Source organism: Salmo salar, chromosome 03, assembly GCF_965601325.2.
Source record: "Salmo salar chromosome 03, fSalSal1, whole genome shotgun sequence".
NCBI lineage: Eukaryota > Metazoa > Chordata > Actinopteri > Salmoniformes > Salmonidae > Salmo > Salmo salar.
Genome location: NC_138293.1, coordinates 14,328,701 through 14,349,819, shown reverse-complemented (window position 1 = coordinate 14,349,819; position 21,119 = coordinate 14,328,701). Strand labels below are relative to the sequence as shown.

General features: G+C 43.2%; 1 protein-coding gene across 2 annotated transcripts; it reads left to right on the top strand.

Annotated features, from left to right (window-relative positions):
- The first annotated feature begins 1,000 nt into the window (after nt 1-1,000).
- Nucleotides 1,001-20,780, top strand: LOC106598872 (CMRF35-like molecule 1). 2 transcript variants are annotated; one of them, XM_014189889.3, is made up of 7 exons: nt 1,001-1,116; nt 1,392-1,721; nt 2,191-2,511; nt 13,363-13,461; nt 14,072-14,176; nt 14,419-14,468; nt 14,877-20,780. In XM_014189889.3, exons 1-7 carry the CDS (start codon nt 1,071-1,073, stop codon nt 15,201-15,203), a joined length of 1,278 nt encoding a protein of 425 aa, XP_014045364.1. In that variant the 5' UTR covers nt 1,001-1,070; the 3' UTR covers nt 15,204-20,780. The 2 variants fall into 2 exon arrangements, with proteins under 2 accessions (XP_014045364.1, XP_014045365.1); XM_014189890.3 differs by lacking the exon at nt 2,191-2,511.
- Nucleotides 20,781-21,119: the final 339 nt, after the last annotated feature.

The following is a 21,119-nucleotide window of genomic DNA, read 5'->3' as shown; positions in this document are numbered from 1 at the left end:
GGTGCCTTGTAAGGATCCGATAGGGAGTGGGTAATCTGCCTCTACCATCAGTCCTAAAGCCAAAGTACAATCTTTGGATAACAAAATAGACAAACTAAAATCATGAATATCCTACCAACGGGACATTAAAAATTGTAATATCTTATGTTTCACCGAGTCGTGGCTGAACGACGACATGAATAACATACAGCTGTCGGGGTTCTGGACAGCTAATCAGACTCCTGGACAGCTAATCAAATGGCTAGCCAGATTGGTATCTGGGATGATGGTGTTGATGTGAGCCATGACCAGCCTTTCAAAGCACTTCATGGCTACAGACGTGAGTGCTACGGGTCGGTAGTCATTTAGGCAGGTGACCTTAGCGTTCTGGGGCACAGGGACTACGGTGGCCTACTTGAATACATGTAGGTATTACAGACTCGGTCAGGGACAGATTGAAAACGTGAGTGAAGACACTTGCCAGTTGGTCAGAGCATGTTCTGAGTACACGTCCTGGTTATCCGTCTAGGACTGCTTTAAAGTCCCTGGCCACTAGGAGCGCCGCCTCTGAATGAGCATTTTCTTATTGGATTATGGCCTTATACAGCTTGTTGAGTGCAGTCTTAGTGCCAGCATCGTTTTGTGGTGGTAAATAGACAGCTAAAAATATCTCTTGGTAAATAGTGTGGTCCACAGCTTATGGTGGTTATGTCACACATTTAAGCCAAATTTATGAACCGTTTATAAAACAGGACAGGATTTGTAACACATTCATGTAGTTGTTATGAAGCCTTTAAGAATAATTTATGAAGACTTTATAAGGTGCACTTCATTAAAAGCAGGACTAGGTTTTTATTTAACATATATTGTTTGAATGAACTATTAATAAATGGTGAGCAAACTCTTTATAAATGTCTTAGAAATTGTTTATTGACGAACGTTATTACAAAGTGTTACTGAGAAGTGAAATGGTTTCAGGAAGTACTCAGTCAAACAGCAGGACTTCCGTGGCTCAGCGTAGACACACACACACACACTCAGAGAGGTTCTCGTACGCACTGCAGGAGCAGACCTTCCTGCCACAAGTCATCATGGTTATCTTGCTGGTCATCACACTGAAGATTGTCCTCCTCTTAGGTGAGTACATCAGACTGAATGAACACATCTCCAGTGACTCCTCTCTATAGTTGGATACATTTGGTTATAACATTTTACAGTGTAACTCCATTCACTCACTGATAATGTTGTTAGATAAAGGGGAGGGGACACTGAGGAACACAAGGTCCAGTATGTACTGATGGATGTGATGGATCACCAGTGGTGTACCAGACCAGAATCCACTCTTACAGTATGTGAAATGGAAGCTGGGGTGTTTGTACTGTTTTTAATAAGACTGTTGGTATGTCCTACAGCTGCTGTGTGGAGTGTGTGTTCAGCAGAGTTGATCACAGTGGAAGGATATAAGGGAGGCAAGGCAGAGATCAGATGCCCCTATAGAGAGGAGTGGAGGAGCCACCAGAAGTACCTCTGTAAAGGCAGCAAAATGGAGTGTATAACATTTTTGGGAGACAATGATATTGAGACTGAGGATGAAGAATGGACCTCTAAATGGAGATACTCCCTACATGATGACAAAGGGGTCAGAGTCTTCATTGTGACCATCACCAACATGATGTCAGATGGTGCTGGAACATACTGGTGTGGAGTGGAACGATCTGGACTGGACCCTGAAGTGTATGGAGGTACTGTAAACCTTTGATTCTCATCCTCAAAACTTTACCACTTTCATACTCAACATTTTACTTAAAATATTCCTAGTGAGGCCTCTGCAACTGGCCCGAATCCTAACTTGAGATCCCTACACATTGCTTAACAGTTCATGCATACTATGTTTATAATTGACTCATCCTCATTGCATGTTTTACATGATCATCGACATAAAGGAATTAATCTCAAGTTAGAATTCTGCCCTAAACTAGGTCAGCTCATTCAACTTCCGTGAACAATGGGATCAAACACACATGTATTTTGCATGTATTGGAGGACAGATCACAGATAACTAATACATTAGACAAGGACGTTTCATGGTGTATAATTCTTTGTCATTGGAGTTTCCAAACCTTTCTTATGTTATGGTATATATTTATTTTATAATAAATCGGCTGAACTTCTTTCTGAGCTCTAGGCCTGCATGTTTGTTTAAAATGACAGATTGGTGCTGTGAGAATCCCACTGCAGTGACTGGCTATGAAGAACAGACAGTCTCCATCTATTGTATGTATGATGAAAAAACTGAAGACAATGAGAAATACTTCTGCAAAGTGACGACACAGTCGAGGTGCATAGATGATGTAAAAGTGACAACAACGAAAAGCCAGAATGGGAGGTTCTCACTGTTTGACAACAGGACAGCCGGAGCCTTCACCGTGACCATCACCAGACTAACCCAAGAGGATGCTGGGAGATATCTCTGTGGCGTACAGAACAACCAAGCTCTCGATACCCTGTCAGCAGTCCAGCTTGATATCAAGAGTAAGACTGTTTTTGAATTTGCCTGTTTTGCATTATGAGACAGATTGATCAGGACACAGCTGTACGTCAGTGAAGTGAGAAGCTTAGATGGAATTATAACGACAAAAGGCGAGACCCAGATGCAGACACTGGAGGCAGATGGTTTGAGCTCTGGTATTTATTGTAATCCAAGGGATAGACCAAAGGCAGGTCGGGGACAGGCAATAGTTCATTGCCAGGCCAGAGTCCAAAACGGTACAGGGGGGCAGGCAGGCTCAAGGTCAGGGGCAGGCAGAGGGGTCAGGCAGGTGGGCTCAGAGTCTGGACAGGCAAGGGTCAAAACCAGGAGGACAAGGTAAGACAGAAAACACAGGTATAAATACCCAGGGGATAATGGGGAAGATGGGTAACACCTGGATGGGGGTGGAGACAAGCACAAGGACAGGTGAAGCAGATCAGGGTGTGACAGGAATATAATGAGGGAGAGGGCTGGGTGTGCCTGTGTGAGTTGAGGCATTAAAAACAACTGGAACACATCTTAACTTCCTATGTAATCTATTAAATGTTTCTACATCTGTCTTGGAAACCTGTAAGGCAGTACAGATGTCAACAAGAACATAACAGAACATTAGTTTGGCATAGCTCATACAGTATTACTCAACCGTCTTCAACTGTGTTATATTTAGGAGAGAGAGAGATAAAAAGAGACAGGGGGGGAAGAGCGAGCGAAAGAGAGAGCAAGAAAGGGAGAGAGAGGGAAAGAGAGCCCTGACAGTAAATCTCAGTAAGACAAAAATAATGGTGTTCCAAAAAAAATTCTGCTGCCAGGACCACTAATACAATCTAGACACCATTGCCCCAGAGCAGACAAAAAACTATACATACCTTGGCCTAAACATCAGCGCCACAGGTAACTTCCACAAAGCTGTGAACGATCTGAGAGACAAGACAAGAAGGGCCTTCTACGCCATCAAAAGGAACATAGAATTTGAAATCCTAATTAGGATCTGGCAAAAAATACTTGAATCAGTTATAGAACCCATTGCCCTTTATGGTTGTGTGGTCTGGGGTCTGCTCACCAACCAAGAATTCACAAAATGGTACAAACACCAAATTTGACACTGCATGCATATTTCTGAAAGAATATCCTCTGAGTACAATGTAAAACATCTAATAATGCATGCAGAGCAGAATTAGGCCGATACCAGCAATTGATAAAAATCCAGAAAAGAGCCGTTACATTCTAGAACCACCTAAAATGAAGTGATTCATAAACCTTCCGTAACAAAGCCATCACCTACAGAGAGATTAACCTGGAGAAGAGTCCCCTAAGCAAGCTGGTCCTGGGGCTCTGTTCACAAACATAAACAGGCCCCACAGAGCCCCAGGACAGCAACACAATTACACCCAACTAAATCATGAGAAAACTAAAAGATAATTACTTGACACATTAGAAAGAATTAACAAAAAATCTGAGCAAACCGAGAGTACACAGTGGCAGAATACCTGACCCCTGTGACTGACCCAAACTTAAGGAAAGCTTTGACTATGTACAGACTCAGTGAGCATAGCCTTGCTATTGACAGAGGCTGCCATAGGCAGGCCTGGCTCTCAAGAGAAGACAGGCTATGTGCACACTGACTGCTGAATGAGGTTGAAACTGAGGTGCACTTCCTAACCTCCTGCCAAATGAAAGACCATATTAGAGACACATATTTGCCTCAGAATACACAGACCCCCAAAGAATTTTAAAACAAATCCAATTTAGAGAAACTCCCATATCTATTAGAGAGAGAGAGAGAGAGGGAGAGAGAGAGAGAGAGAGACAGAGAGAGAGAGAGAGAGAGAGAGAGAGAGAGAGAGAGAAAGAGAGCTACATGACAACTAAAATATCTGAACAGAGCAGAAACCACACTTCTTTACACCTGTCAACAACATTATTTTGTGTGTACTTAGTTTTTAGCAGCACCAACAATAACCACCACCACAACAGAAACTACTACAAGCACAGGAACAAACCCAGCTTCACCAACTCAATCATCCTTAGCCACCTCCACCTAGCACCTTTGTATGGGAGAGAGAGAGAGAGAGAGAGAGAGAGAGAGAGAGAGAGAGAGAGAGAGAGAGAGAGAGAGAGAGAGAGAGAGAGAGAGAGAGAGAGAGAGGGTGTAGTTTGCTAAATGACAACTAAAATATCTGAACAGGAAGAGCAGAAACCACACTTCCTTCTATACGCTTGTCAGTGATTGAAGTGGTCAGGGTACATTTGCAGTGCATTCAGAAAGTAAATCATACACCTTGGCTTATTACACATTTTGTTGCAATACAGTCCAACTTCAACATTTATTAAATTGGCACAATATCCTTTTAGCAAAAGTATTGAAAATGAAATACAGAAGAATCTCATTTACATAAGTATTCACATCCCTGAGTCAATACATGTTAGAATCATATTTGGCAGTGATTATAGCTGCGAATCTTTCTGGGTAAGTCTCTAAGAGCTTTGCATACCTGGATTGTACAATATTTAGACATTCTTTAAAAAAAGTTCTGTCAAGTTGGTTGTTGATCATTGCTAGACAGCCATTTTTAAGTCTTGCCATACATTTTCAAGCTGATTTAAGTGTAACTGTGCCACACAGGAACATTCAATGTCCAACTCCAGGGTATATTTGGCCTTGTGTTTTAGGTTATTGTCCTACTGAAAGGTGAATTTGTCTCCCAGTGTCTTTTGGAAGGCAGACTGAACTAGGTTTTCATCTAGGAGTTTGTCTGTGCTTAGCTCTATTCCATTTATTTTTATCCTAAAAAACTCCCTAGTTTTTGCTGATGACAAGCATACACATAACGTGATGCAGCCACCATGCTTGAAAATGGATAGTGTTACTCAGTGATGTGTTGTGTCGAATTTGCCACAAACATAACGCTTTGTATTCAGGATAGAAAGTTAATTTCTGTGACACATTTTTTGCAGTTTTACATTAGTGCCTCATTGCAAACAGGATGCATGCTTAGAATTGTTTTTATTCGGCGGCACTAGTGCGCCTGCGAATTGGATATAAGCGTTCCTTCAGATCTCCTCTCCGCAAATTTTGAAATCTTTATTTTATTTGCCAAAAATATACCCGTTGTTTAATATATTCCCCATGCACTAACTAGCAGTGAAAAAGTGAAATATGGCGACAAAAACCAACCGCACAGCTAACGCAAAGGCCCGGGCCCAGCAAGCAGCAGCTAGCGCCATTTTGAGTCTGATGATGACAACTCTCCAGATACCCAGCAACAAGATACAGCCACGGCAATGTGTCAAAAAATGGAAGAGGCTGTAATAAAAACTATCAATGAATGTTTTGACAGGCTTGAAACAAAGTTAGAGTGTCTAAAGACAGCACAGGACGAACTGAAGGGTGAGGCCGATGAGGCCCTGTCTGATCATGACACCCGGATTGGAGGCCTGTAAACCACCAGCGAGCAGCTTAAAAAGAAGAATGAGGCGCCCCAAGCCAAGGTTCTCAATTTAGAAGACAGGAGTCGCAAGCTGAGTATCAAACTTGTGGGGATTTTGGAGGACGATGAACAAGGGAAACCCACAGAGTTTGTTTCCAAGCTCATTCCCAAGCTGCTGGACAATGACAACTTCCCAAAGCCGCTCATCATTGGCTGTACACACCGCTCTCTACAGGCAAAGCCCTCACCAGGTGTCAAGCCGCACACCATAATCGCAAGGGAACATCACTTTCAGGAAAAGGAGCTCATTCTACGACTTGGACGACAGCGATCTATGGAATACAAAGACCAAAAGGTTCTCATCTTCCCCGACTACACCATGGAGGTGACGGAGCAATGTTGCAGACCATGAGAGAGGCAGAGGTGAAATACAGCCTGCGTTTTCCAGCCAAGCTACATGTTCATCACAACGGCATGACAAGAGTCTTCACCAAGCTACATATAAAAACTACAGCAAACCCCTGAAAGGGTGAAATCACTCGCCACACATTTTTGGGATATTGACTGAGCAAACAGTGGATTTGATGTTTATTCATAAACGGTAGCATATTCAATTGTTTTCCAAGATCCGCGGAGAGGATCTGACTGCTTCTAGCTAGCTAGCGTAGTATTGGGTTTGTTCTAGCCATCATGCCCGGCGGTCCTCATTTCATGAGATGTAGAGAAGGGTACTTCATTTGGGGAAGCAGTGGGGAGGGCGGGTTTCTCTGCAGAAGCAGTGGGAGGGAGGGTTTCTCTGTGGAAGCAGTGGGAGGGAGGGTTTCTCTGTGGAAGCATTGGGGAAGGAGGGTGTCTCAAGGGGAAGCATTGGGGAAGGAGGGTTTCTCAAGGGGAAGCAGTGGGAGGGAGGGTTTCTCTGTGGAAGCAGTGGGGAAGGAGGGTTTCTCTGGGGAAGCAGTGGGGAAGGAGGGTTTATCTGGGGAAGCAGTGAGGAAGGAGGGTTTCTCTGGGGAAGCAGTGGGAGGGAGGGTTTCTCTGTGGAAGCAGTGGGGAAGGAGGGTTTCTCTGGGGAAGCAGTGGGGAAGGAGGGTTTCTCTGTGGAAGCAGTGGGGAAGGAGGGTTTCTCTGGGGAAGCAGTGGGAGGGAGGGTTTCTCTGGGGAAGCAGTGGGAGGGAGGGATTCTCTGTGGAAGCAGTGGGGAAGGAGGGTTTCTCTGGGGAAGCAGTGGGGAAGGAGGCTTTCTCTGGGGAAGCACTGGGGAAGGAGGGTTTCTCTGGGGAAGCAGTGAGGAAGGAGGGTTTCTCTGGGGAAGCAGTGGGGAAGGAGGGTTTCTCTGGGGAAGCAGTGGGAGGGAGGGTTTCTCTGGGGAAGCAGTGGGAGGGAGGGTTTCTCTGTGGAAGCAGTGGGAGGAAGGGTTTCTCTGTGGAAGCAGTGGGGAGGGCGGGTTTCTCTGTGGAAGCAGTGAGGAAGGAGGGTTTCTCTGGGGAAGCAGTGGGAGGGTGGGTTTCTCTGTGGAAGCAGTGGGAGGGAGGGTTTCTCTGTGGAAACAGTGGGAGGGAGGGTTTCTCTGGGGAAGCAGTGGGAGGGAGGGTTTCTCTGTGGAAGCAGTGGGAGGAAGGGTTTCTCTGTGGAAGCAGTGGGGAGGGCGGGTTTCTCTGTGGAAGTAGTGAGGAAGGAGGGTTTCTCTGGGGAAGCAGTGGGAGGGTGGGTTTCTCTGTGGAAGCAGTGGGAGGGAGGGTTTCTCTGTGGAAACAGTGGGAGGGAGGGTTTCTCTGGGGAAGCAGTGGGAGGGAGGGTTTCTCTGTGGAAGCAGTGGGAGGGTGGGTTTCTCTGTGGAAGCAGTGGGAGGGAGGGTTTCTCTGGGGAAGCAGTGGGAGGGAGGGTTTCTCTGGGGTCTGCTACTGTGTTTTGTTTTCTGCTGCCAGAGAAATTGTATTTAAATTCGTACATATTTAAGATGTTTTATTTGAAATGCTCTTGGATATAAATGTGAGGAAACAATCTTGGGAATCAGTCAGATGTTAAAGGTGTCACATTAGTCTCGTGGAATGTGCACGGACTAGGGCACCCACGCGAAAGGGCTATGGTATTTAAGCAATCCATAAATTAAGGCAGGCAGCTTGCTGACATTGTCACAAGGAGAAGCGGACCAAAGTGCAGCGTGATTATCGGTCCACATTTTTATTGTACTGTGAAACCATGCAATACATACAAATAAACTGAATAACAAAACAACAAACTGTGACGCAGAGGTGAAAGATACACTAACTCAAAGACAATCTCCCACAAACCCAGGTGGGAAAAACACATACTTAAGTATGATCTCCAATTAGAGACAACGAGGACCAGCTGCCTCTAATTGGAGATCATGCCAAACAAAACCCAACATAGAAATACAAAACTAGAACATAACATAGAAAAACTAAACTAGAAAACCCCCCTGTCACACCCTGACCTACTCTACCATAGAAAATAACAGCTTTCTATGGTCAGGACGTGACAGACATATTCTAAAGAGATAAACAACTGCTTCAAATAATTTTACTCAGTTATATTCCTCCAGATCTGATGCTTCTAGGTCTGATGTATCAGCCTTCTTTGATTCCACCAGCCTGCCAAAACTTGATGACAGCGCCAAAAAAGAGTTTAACTCAAATTTCACAACAAAGGAAGTACTGGAGGCAATAAAAGCATTCCCACCTGGAAAGTCTGCAGGCCCTGGTAGCATTGCTTAATTGAAATAAAAAAAGAATCACCAAAGTGCTTGCTAATAGGTTGAACAAACATGTAACAACCATTATTCATCCAGATCAGACATGGTTTATTCCCGGCAGGTTCTCTTTTTTTCAGAATGCCCGTAGGCTGCTTAACATTCTATATGCAAATCACGAGAAAGACTCCAAGGTGGCTATTATATCGCTAGATGCTCAAAAAGCATTTGACCAAATAGAATGGTCATACATGTTTGAAGCACTCACTAGGTTTGGATATGGTGACTCATTTATCGCCTGGGTCAAAATTCTCTATGTCTGCGCAACATCCTCTATTCTGACCAACAGTGACAAATACAGTCCCTTTAAACTACATAGATCTGTCCAGCAGGGCTACCCACTCAGTCCTCTGCTCTTCGATGTCGTCCTTGAACCCCTAGCGACACAAATAAGGGTTCATCCTTATATCCAAGGTCTTAAAGTAGGAAAAATAGAAAGACACATTTCGTTATATGCAGACGATGTGCTTTTATACCTCTCGGACCCAGTAGCCTCTGTCCCTAAACTACTAGACTTTATCAATTAATTTGGCAAATTATCTGGCTATTCAATAAATTGTGGAAAAAGTGATCTCATGTGTATCTCAGATACTATTACAGCAAGTTAGCTAGAGAGGATACCATTTAAAGTGAGCTAGAGAGGATACCATTGAAAGTGAGCTAGAGAGGATACCACTGAAAGTGAGCTAGAGAGGATACCATTGAAAGTGAGCTAGAGAGGATACCATTTAAAGTGAGCTAGAGAGGATACCGTTTAAAATGATCTAGAGAGGATACAATTTAAAATGATCTAGAGAGGATACCATTTAAAGTGATCTAGAGAGGATACCATTTAAAGTGGTGCATGACCACTTAACTTACCTGGGACTAAAAATACCTAGAAATCCAAAGCTCATCTTCAAGCTTAACTACAGTGAACTGGTTGCAAAGCTAAATCAAAACATAGAGAGCTGGAGAATACTGCCTCTTTCTATAATGGGGCACATTAATGCAATAAACATGGTTTCTCTTCCCAGGTTCCTTTATCTTTGCCAGGATCTTTCAATTTTTCTTTCCTCTTCATTTTTTAAGACTTTGGACTCGACAATCTTGTCATTTGTCTGGGGTTACAAAAACCACCGTAAAGCCCAAGGAAAGTGGTGATTTAGGCCTACACATCTTTAAGCATTACTACTGAGCTGCAAATGCCAGGGCATTAACATACTGGCAACTAGGTTTCCCTGATAAGTTGGACACTGTTGTCCACCTGTGGCTAAATATGGAAGTCAAGTCTGAAACAAATTCCTCTCTTCCAGCCTTGCTTTGGTCCAAGGCATAGTGCCCGAACAAACTGACAGGCAACAACTTTGTTTTGTGAAATTCTTTAAGAATTAAGCATGTTTATAAGGTGCCTGATACCTCTGTATACACCCTGATATGCTTGAATCATTATTTTGTTCCATCTCGGTTTGATAAGGTGTTTGTTGAATGGAGGGAGAAGGGGCTGGCCACAGTTGAAGACTTATACATAGATTAGCATCATTCATCCAATTAAAGAATCAATTCAAAGTCAGACACTAAAGTCAGACACTATATCAAAGGGAAAATTCAAAATGTTGACACCCTCCATTTACAACATTTGTTTTATGATTTCCTACAGCGCCCTCCCAACTCAAAACACCTCATCTCACAATTTGTCTCCTTTTTCTCCAACTACACAGAGGGCTCTACTGGTCATCTGAAGGAGACATGCGGTAAAGAGTGAAATACTGAGATCTCAGATGATCTGTGTGTAACGTCTGCTTCCAACTTACACTCTCAAACACATAGATCCCCTGAACGCAGCTCACTTTCCAGATCCCAATCACCTGAATTCTGATCACCTGTTCACACACCTGTATGTCATTCACAGACACTATTTAGTTCAGTTCTTTGCACCCCATCATTGTGAGGTGTTTGTTTTGATATACATTCTAGTTGGAGCGCTGTTATTTTCGTATTAGTCCTCCTGTGTATTGTAGTTTTTGGGTCATCCTCACTAACGATGCCTTTTTGCCTATCCCCTGCCTGTACTTTTGCCTATCAGATTTCCTGTCATCAACCTCTTGCCTGATCTCCCGGACTACGTTATTAGCCTTTTCCTTGCCTGTAACTGTTACCTTTCTGGAGTCCCTGTGTATGACTTTCTGCCTGCCCCTGGACCCGGCTACCTACCTCCTCCTATGGTCCTTTACAAATAAACACCTGCTGCGCCCTGCGCTTGAAACCAGCAGTCTGTCTCCCATCGTATTCAGTACACTATGGGGAGAAGCACTGCCTCTACTAGTCATCTCAAGGAGACCTGCGGTAAAGAGTTAAATATTGAGATCTCAGATGGTCTATGAGGAGAAGCCCTGTCTAGAAGTCACTCCTGTTCCATCATTGCCAGATATAAATTGATACAATACAAAGTCATGCATAGACTTTATTACTCCAAATTACATAGAATTTATCCCCAGGTCTCCCCACTGTGTGACACATGTAAAGCCTCAGAGGGTTCATTAACTCGTCTTTTTTGGCTTTGCCCCTTACTTAATAATCTTTGATTGGTACTCAAAGATATATGAGAGGGCCATTGAACATGATGCAGAACTTGCTCTCCTTGGCTGAGTCTGTTCTAAGATCATCCTATGAGGAAGGGTGACAGCAAAAAAATGATCCTCACAGAATGGAAGTCACCCCCCCCCCCCCCCCCCCCCTTTGCTTCCGTTGATGGCTAGCAGAAATGATTAATACCATTTACTTGGAAAATATTAGTTTTTTCAGGACTAACTTCTCCAGCAGATTTCTCAAGATTCGGGGTCCGTCTCTGGACCATCTTGACAGACACTGACTGTGAACACTGACTAGGAACGCTTACTGTTGTAACTGTCACTGTTGCTCTATTCTTGTCCCATGTCTTGATTAAGCAATACTTAATTTCATGTCTGGAAGCTGTGTTTTTTGTTATTTTTTGGTGTGCTCAATTTTCTCCTATCACAGCCATTAAACTATGTAACTGTTTTAAATTCCACATTGGCCTCATGGTGAAATCCCAGAGCGGTTTCCTTCCTCTCTGGCAACTGAGTTAGAAAGGATGCCTGTATCTTTGCAGTGACTGGGTGTATTGATACACCTTCCAAAATGTAATTAATAACTTTAATATGTGTCAGTTTATTTATTTATTTCCCATCTACCAATAGGTGCCCTTCTTCGCGAGGCATTGGAAAACCTCCCTGGTCTTTGTGGTTGAATCTGTGTTTGAAATTCACTGCTCGACTGATGGACGTTTTGTATGTGTGGAGTACAGAGATGAGATAGTCATGTTAAACACTATTATTGCACACACAGTGAGTCCATGCAATTTATGTGACTTGTTAAGCAAATGTTTACTCCTGAACTTAAGACTTTCAATAACAATGGGATGAATACTTACTGACTCAAGACAATTTCGCTTTTTATTTTAAATACATTTGTAAAGATTTCTGAAAACATAATTCCAATTTGACATTATGGGTTATTGTATGTAGGCCAGTGACACAAAATCTAAATTTAATAAATGTTCATTTCAGGCTGTAACGCAACAAAAGTGGAAAAAGTAAAGGGCTGTGAATACTTTCCAAGGTACTGTACATCTCAATCAATTCAGGAAGTAACCAGCAATGCAGATTCTCTTCTATGCTTTTCATTAACCACGTTTCCACCCACAGTTTGATGCAGATAAAGTAGTACAGTCTGAAAAAAAAATCACATCTGTGGTAGAAACTGTAAGTTTAGGTACAATTTGATAAACGCTGACAGATCATTTGATCTTTCGATATGGTGGGGTCTTTTTGTGTCTGTAAAATTAATAATGCGAGAAAAGCTGGTGAAACTCCTTTATCCGCAAATATTTATACAATAACAATCATATCGAAGTAAACTTGGACTCACGTAATGATGTGGTGTGTGGTCCTCCCACTACAACTCGGGAAACTATGCAGTTTATTTGGCTACAGATTAAATAACTTTTGATAAACTTCATAGGGTAGTGAAAGTACACAGTGATGAGCTTGATGCTCCTTTCCAATGAATATCGCTGGTTTTATTCTGGTGACACATTGATTGATTTTTGACTGCCATTTGATAAATACAAATATTCTCGCGCGTATCCATAATAATCTCATAATGAAGATTAGCCTACCCAGTCTACTGTATCTTTGAGCTGTTGGCTAGAGCGCACATGCCAAGACCAGAGTAGAAACATTTGCTATTTAACGTAACAGTTTTTGTGACAAACAATAGGTGGAGTTTAAAATGTGATGGAAACTCATGGAACTTTTGATTTTTATTCGGTACATGAACATTTAAGCGGAAAAGTACGTCATCACAAACCGCAACAAATTTGTTTAGTGGAAACACCATTGTTGGGAAAAAAAACTTTTTTTTTTTGTAGTTGCTGATTTTCGAATATTTCCATGAAATTCTGTCACCAATTGGATGGAAACCTAGCTAAATAGAAATATTTTTGGAATTGGAATTTGGTTTACTTTTCGAATGACTAATTTAAATGGAATTGACCCCAACTCTGATAGAAGTTGAGTGAGTTCATCTGTCAGACACACAAGCATACTGTATGTATGAGACACATTCTCTCTTTCTCTCCCTCTCAAACCCAGTTTCACCAACTCTATCATCCCCACCTACCGCCACCTCCCAACCTACTGCCAACTCCATCTCACCATCATCCATTTTACCATCAACACACAACAGATCTGGTAAATAGACGTTGAGCCTTTTTACACTACGCTAGTTTGTAAACATATTTTCGTATTGTAAAGAGAAGGATCTGGTGTCAAATCTGACTTTGGAATCAGATTCCCAAGCCACATCCGCAGGTAGTGTGGGACACTTCTATACCAGATTCCCCACTCTGAGAGGTATAGTATAAAAACAGTGTCTCTCTGACAACACATGCCCCTGCAAGAATGACTTTAATACCAGCACACAGCATTTGTAGTGTTAGCCAACTGAAAAATTATCTTTTAAAATGTCAACACATTTGTGAATTGATGCCTAATTAAAGTGTGCAATATGGTTTAGATGAGAATCTCCTGTATAGTTTGAACAGCTAGCCTTCTTTTGTCAGTCTACATACTATGGTGTATACAGTATGCTAATAGCTGCACCCAGACATGAAGCATGAATGTTGGTCACCACATCCAAGGTTAATGTCAGGACAGGATGTAAACAGAAAAGTTACACATCTGATGAGGAAGAGAGGAAGATCTTACTTCACATATTAGTGTAAAAGGCCCTATGTAAGTTGAACAGAAGTGCTGATTGTAAAGTTTGTGTTCTAATGGTACTGTTTGTGTCTGTGTTCAGATACATCAGTGGTCATCATAGTATCTGGGACTCTGGTCATGCTGCTATTGGTGCTTGTGGTCAGCCTGCTCATAGTCTATAGAGGGAAATTCAACAAGGAAACAGGTGAGAAACACTCACTCACACAAACACACACACACACACTGTGTCAAATAAAGGGAAATTACTCTTTTCACACCCAGTTTTCTTTCAAAGAAAACATTTGCATATACAATCCTCCTTTGGCCCTGGTTGAGAAATAGAGGTCTCATTGTGAACAGGGCTCTGAAAACCACCTGAACAGACTGCTGCAGCCCAATAGTGTGAATTGTATGACACTCTGTGTACGTGTGTGTTGTGTTCCACAGCTGACTCCTCAGCACCCAGGGTGAACACAGACACTAGGATCAACAGAGAGGTCTGTGTGTTTGCGGGCCTGTTTGTTTGACTGACTGAGTGTGTGTGTGTGTGTGTGTGTGTGTGTGTGTGTGTGTGTGTGTGTGAGAGAGAGGGAGCATGTTGTAGTCTGTTATAAACTGAGTGGTTCGAGCCCTGAATGCTGATTGTCTGACAGCCGTGTTATGACAAAACATTTATTTTTACTGTTCTATTTACGTTGGGTACCAGTTTATGATAGCAATAAGGGACATCGGGGGGTTGAGGTATATGGTCAATATACCATCGCTAAGAGCGTTTCGTTGTGCATAAGAACAGCCCTTAGCCGTGGTATGTTGGCCATATACCACACCTCCTCAGGCCTTATTGCTTAATTCTTCCCTCTCTCATCATGTCCTCCTGTCCCTCTCCTCCTTTTCCTCCTCTCCAGGGTTGTCATGGCAATGGTGAGTATGAGGAGATAAAGGACCGCCCTCTACAGTCCAGTTCAGGTGGTGAGACCACCACCGTCTACGCCACCGCCAACTTACCCACAAGACCGTTTGACTCTCTCAACTACGCCAACGTCAACTTCCACAAGGACCCCAGCTGCCCCAATGAAGCCACTGTTGCCATCGCTAAAGAGGGCACTTCTTCTGGTGACTATGCCACTGTCAACATTGGTCAAAGCCCCGCCTACTCTACTGTCAATCATCCACACAGCACCTCTGAGGCTCCTCCCATCTACTATATAGTCAGCAAACCCAGACACCCCTGATTCACTGACAACCAATCATAAGGGACATATTCACACTGGCAACAAATCATAAGTGACATGTTATTATAATCGTTTTTTTATTTTTATTTGTAAAATTTTTATTTCACCTTTATTTAACCAGGTAGGCAAGTTGAGAACAAGTTCTCATTTACAATTGCGACCTGGCCAAGATAAAGCAAAGCAGTTCGACACATACAACAACACAGAGTTACACATGGAGTAAAACAAACATATAGTCAATAATACAGTAGAAAAATAAGTCTATATACAATGTGAGCAAATGAGGTGAGATAGGGGAGGTAAAAGCAGTTATAACATATACACACCGGCAACAAATCATAAGTGACATGTTATTATAATAGTTATAACTATATGTTCCACCGACAGCCTCTGTTTTTAGAAAACAGCTGCACAATCAGGGCCTGAGTTCCCTATAGCGATGGAACTTAGGCTTACGAGTGTTTTAACGATGCATAGTTCCTACAACGGCCGAAGATGTAACTTGCGTTTTCTAAAACACCACGCAGCGAGAACATTCGCTAAGTGATTCATTGGACCATGTGTCGATACTGATAGGATGGAAAGAAAAGCAGTGTCAGTTTCTACATTCAAATCTGGAATTAGAATTAGAATTACTGCATAATATTGTTGACTGTTCAGCTCCTAGAGAAATATACAGAAAATAAATATAAATGCAACAAGCAACAATTTAAAAGATTTTTCTGAGTTACAGTTCCTATAAAGTTATAAGTCAATTGAAATAAATTCCCTAATCTATGGATTTAACATGACTGGGCAGGGGTGCAGCCATGGGTTTCAAATCAAATCAGAGTTTATTTGTCACGTGCGCCGAATACACCTTACAGTGAAATGCTTACTTACAGGCTCTAACCAATAGTGCAAAAAAGGTGTTAGGTGAACAATAGGTAAATAAAGAAATAAAACAACAGTAAAAAGACAGGCTATATACATTAGCGAGGCTATAATAGTAGCGAGGCTACATACAGACACCGGTTAGTCAGGCTGATTGAGGTAGTATGTACATGTAGATATGGTTAAAGTGACTATGCATAAATGATGAACAGAGAGTAGCAGTAGCGTGAAAGAGGGGGTGGTGGGTGGCAGGTGGCGGGTGGCGGGACACAATGCAGATAGCCCGGTTAGCCAATGTGCGGGAGCACTGGTTGGTCGGCCCAATGGAGGTAGTATGTATATGAAATCATAGTTAAAGTGACTATGCACATATGATAAACAGAGAGTAGCAGCAGCATAAAAAGAATGGTTGGGGGGGGGGGGGGGCACACAATGCAAATAGTCCAGGTAGCCATGTGATTACCTGTTCAGGAGTCTTATGGCTTGGGTGTAAAAACTGTTGAGAAGCCTTTTTGTCCTAGACTTGGCACTCAAAATACCACTTGCCATGCGGTAGCAGTGAGAACATTCCATGACTGGGGTGGCTGGGGTCTTTGACAATTTTTAGGGCCTTCCTCTGACACTGCCTGGTGTAGAGGTCCTGGATGGCAGGCAGCTTAGCCCCAGTGATGTACTGGGCCATACGCACTACCCTCTGAAGTGCCTTACGGTCAGAGGCCAAGCAATTTCCGTACCAGGCAGTGATGCAACCAGTCCGGATGCTCTCGATGTTGCAGCTGTAGAACCTTTTGAGGATCTCAGGACCCATGCCAAATCTTTTTAGTTTCCTGAGGGGGAATAGGCTTTGTCGTGACCTCTTCACGACTGTCTTGGTGTGTTTGGACTATTCTAGTTTGTTGTTGATGTGGACACCAAGGAACCTGAAGCTCTCAACCTGCTCCATTGCAGCCCCGTCGATGAGAATGGGGGCGTGCTCGGTCCTCCTTTTCCTGTAGTCCACAATCATCTCCTTTGTCTTGGTTACGTTAAGGGATAGGTTGTTATTCTGGCACCACCCGGCCAGGTCTCTGACCTCCTCCCTATAGGCTGTCTCGTCATTGTCGGTGATCAGGCCTAAACACTGTTGTGTCGTCTGCTTAATGATAATGATGGTGTTGGAGTCGTGTCTGGCCATGCAGTCGTGGGTGAACAGGGAGTACAGGAGGGGACTGAGCACGCACCCCTGTGGAGCTCCAGTGTTGAGGATCAGCGAGGCGGATGTGTTGCTACCTACCCTCACCACCTGGGGGCGGCCCGTCAGGAAGTCCAGGATCCAGTTGCAGAAGGAGGTGTTTAGTCCCAGGATCCTTAGCTTAGTGATGAGCTTTGAGGACGCTATGGTGTTGAATGCTGAGCTGTAGTCAATGAATAGCATTCTCACATACTGTAAGTGTTCCTTTTGTCCAGGTGGGAAAGGGCACTGTGGAATGCAATAGAGATTGCATCATCTGTGGATCTGTTTGTGCGGTATGCAAATTGGAGTGGGTCTAGGGTTTCTGGGATAATGGTGTTGATGTGAGCCTTTACCAACCTTTCAAAGTACTTCATGGCTACGGACGTGAGTGCTACGGATCAGTAGTCATTTAGGCAGGTTACCTTAGTGTTCTTGGGCACAGGGACTATGGTGGTCTGCTTGAAACATGTTAGTATTACAGACTAAATCAGGGACATGTTGAGAATGTCAGTGAAGACACCTGCCAGTTGGTCAGCACATGCCTGTAGCACACGTCCTGGTAATCCGTCTGGCCCCGCAGCCTTGTGTATGTTGACCTGTTCAAAGGTCTTGCTCACGTCGGCTACGGAGAGCGTGATCACACAGTCGTCCAGAACAGCTGATGCTCTCATGCATGCCTCAGTGTTGCTTGCCACGAAGCGAGCATAGAAGTGATTTAGCTCGTCTGGTAGGCTCGTGTCACTGGGCAGCTCGTGGCTGTGCTTCCCTTTGTAGTCTGTAATAGTTTGCAAGCCCTTCCACATAAGACAAGCGTCGGAGCCGGTGTAGTATGATTCAATCTTAGCCCTGTATTGACGCTTTGCCTGTTTGATGGTTCGTCGCCGGGCATAGCAGGATTTAGCAGGGTTAGAGCAGGGTTAGAGTCTCGCACCTTGAAAGCGGCAACTCTACCCTTTAGCTCAGTGTGAATGTTACCTGTAATCCATGGCTTCTGGTTGGAGTATGTACGTACAGTCACTGTGGGGACGACGTCATCGATGCACTTATTGATAAAGCCAGTGACTGATGTGGTGTACTCCGGAACATATTCCAGTCTGTGCTAGCAAAACAGTCCTGTAGTTTAGCATCTGCTTCATCTGACCACTTCTTTATAGACTGAGTCACTGGTGCTTCCAGCTTTAATTTTTGCTTGTAAGCAGGAATCAGGAGGTTAGAGTTGTGGTCGGATTCACCAAATAGAGGGCAAGGGAGAGCTTTGTATACATCTCTGTGTGTGGAGTACAGGTGATCTAAAAAAAAAATCCCTCTGGTTGCACATTTAACATGTTGATCGAAATTTGGTAGAACCGATTTCAGTTTCCCTGCATTAAAGTCTCCGGCCACTAGGAGCGCCGCCTCTGGGTGAGTGGTTTCCTGTTTGCTTATTTCCTTACACAGCTGACTGAGTGCGTTCTTAGTGCCAGCATCTGTCTGTGGTGGTAAATAAACAGCCACGAAAAGATTAGCTGAAAACTCTCTAGGCAAGTAGTGTGGCCTGCAATTTCTAACAATATACCCTACTTCAGGCGAGCAAAATCTAGAGACTTCCTTAGATTTCGTGCACTAGCTGTTGTTTACAAATATGTACAGATTGCCCCCCCCAACCCCCTCGTCTTACCGGAGTGTGCTATTCTATCTTGCCAGTGCAGCGTATATCCCGCTAGCTGAATATCCATGTCGTCATTCAGGCCACGATTCCGTGAAACATAGGATATTACAGTTTTTGATGTCCAGTTGGTAGGATATTCGTGATCGTACCTCGTCTAATTTATTTACCAATGATTGCACGTTGGCGAGTATTATTGACGGTAACGGCAGCTTTCCCAGATGCCTTCTCCGGGTCCTGACCAGGCATCCGGCTCTTTGTCCTCTGTACCTGCGTCACTTCCTCTTGCAAATAACGGGGATGTCGGTCCTGTGGGATGTTTAGAGAATGTCTTGTGCATCGTCCTTGTTGTAGAAAAAATCTTTGTCTAATCCGAGGTGAGTGATCGCTGTCCTGATATCCAGAAGCTCTTTTTTGCCGTAAGATACGGTTGCAGAAACATTATGTACAAAATAAGTTACAAATAATTACGAAAAAAACCACATAAGCTCAATAGCTCAATTGGTTGGGCGCCGTAAAACTGCTGCTATTTCTTCCGGCGCCTTCCGGGCCTGGGAGGGAATTTCTGCTTTATTACAGACAGAAGTTGGTTATGTAATTATAAACTCCTTATAAAGGGTGCCTTAATGTAAACTTTGATACAACCCATTGAAGGCACTCTCCTCACAAGGAGCCGGTCTGCTTACCGTACCTAGATGCAGAACCAAGACGGGGGGTGAAGCGTTCTCTATCAAACCCTCAAATAGGGAACAGCTTGCCCTGTCAAGTAAGAGGGGCAGACACCATTGAGGTTTTTAAATCAGTTTTAAAAATGCACCTTTTAAAATCACAGTTAACAATGTACCTTTTAGCTTGGCCTTTAATCAATGATTGTTTAAGACATCTTCTGTGTTTTATGTTCTTTTATTCATCCTTTTTCTGCTTCCTGTTTGCTTCTACCTTAATTCTGTCATGCCCTGATCTGTTTCACCTGTCCTTGTTATTGTCTCCACCCCCTCCATGTGTCGCTTATTCTCCCGTGTATATATCCCTATGTTTCCTGTCTCTCTGTGCCAGTTCATCTTGTATGTTAGTCAAGTCAACCAGCGTGTTTTTCCCATACTCCTTTTGCTATTCTCTTTTTGATGGTCTTCCCGGTTTTGACCCCTGCCTGACTCTGGACTACTATCCCTTCTGCTCATCCTGCCTGCCCTGACTTTGGTACCTTTTGGACTCTGAACTGGTTTTGACCCTTTTGCCTGTCCACAACCATTCTCTTGCCTTACCTTGGATTAATAAATATTGTAAGATTCCAACCATCTGCCTCCTTTGTCTGCATCTGGGTCTCGCCTTGTGTCATGATAAACTAGATTGTTTTAATGTAAATTGATTTGCAATTGTAAATGCACTTTAAATGAAAGGGGCAGTGCAGTTAAAAATGTGATTTGGCAATTTTTTGTAATGATATTTCTCCACTATGAGGTCGAAATAACACTCTGAAATTGTGAAATTTATGATCATGCCCTTTTTTGCAAGAGCTGTTTGGAAAAAAATGGCTGAATTTTCAGCTTGGTCAGGTGGGATGGAGTTTTTGGCCTAGATCTTGATGTCACAATCTGATCTTATTACAATAGACCAATGACTGTTCCTCTGGGTAAAGGGGTGAGCTCTAGACCAATCAGGGCTGTGCATGTCAATATATTAAAATGTGTTTTCTAACGCCCACACGAACAGACTAAGCATTTCAATGGCCAAAAGAGGCTCAGGGAAATACATTATAAAAAAAATGTTATTGTTATTTTTATTACATAAACACACACAGTGATTTATTAGACATACAATGATGATTAAAAAATACAAGACTGCATTAAGTTTGATTTCATTAGATATTTTCACATCATTGGGAAAATGTAAATGTTTATGAATGTGTGTTGTCCCTGTCAACTAGATACATGATACATAAACACACTCCCTCTCAAAACGACTTGTCATTTGCCTGAGAAAATCACATAGTGATTGTTGGTCAAACATGGAACTGATTTAACAGTCAACAGGGTTACAGACACCTTACAAGTCACGTCTGTAACCCTGGTGCTGGACTCCCCCTAGTGGTGGTATTCCGTCTTTGCAGTCTTTTACGCGTCCTGCATTCAATTTCACACTAAACTGTATCTGCCATTTCTAAAATGCATACCCATATTCCCCG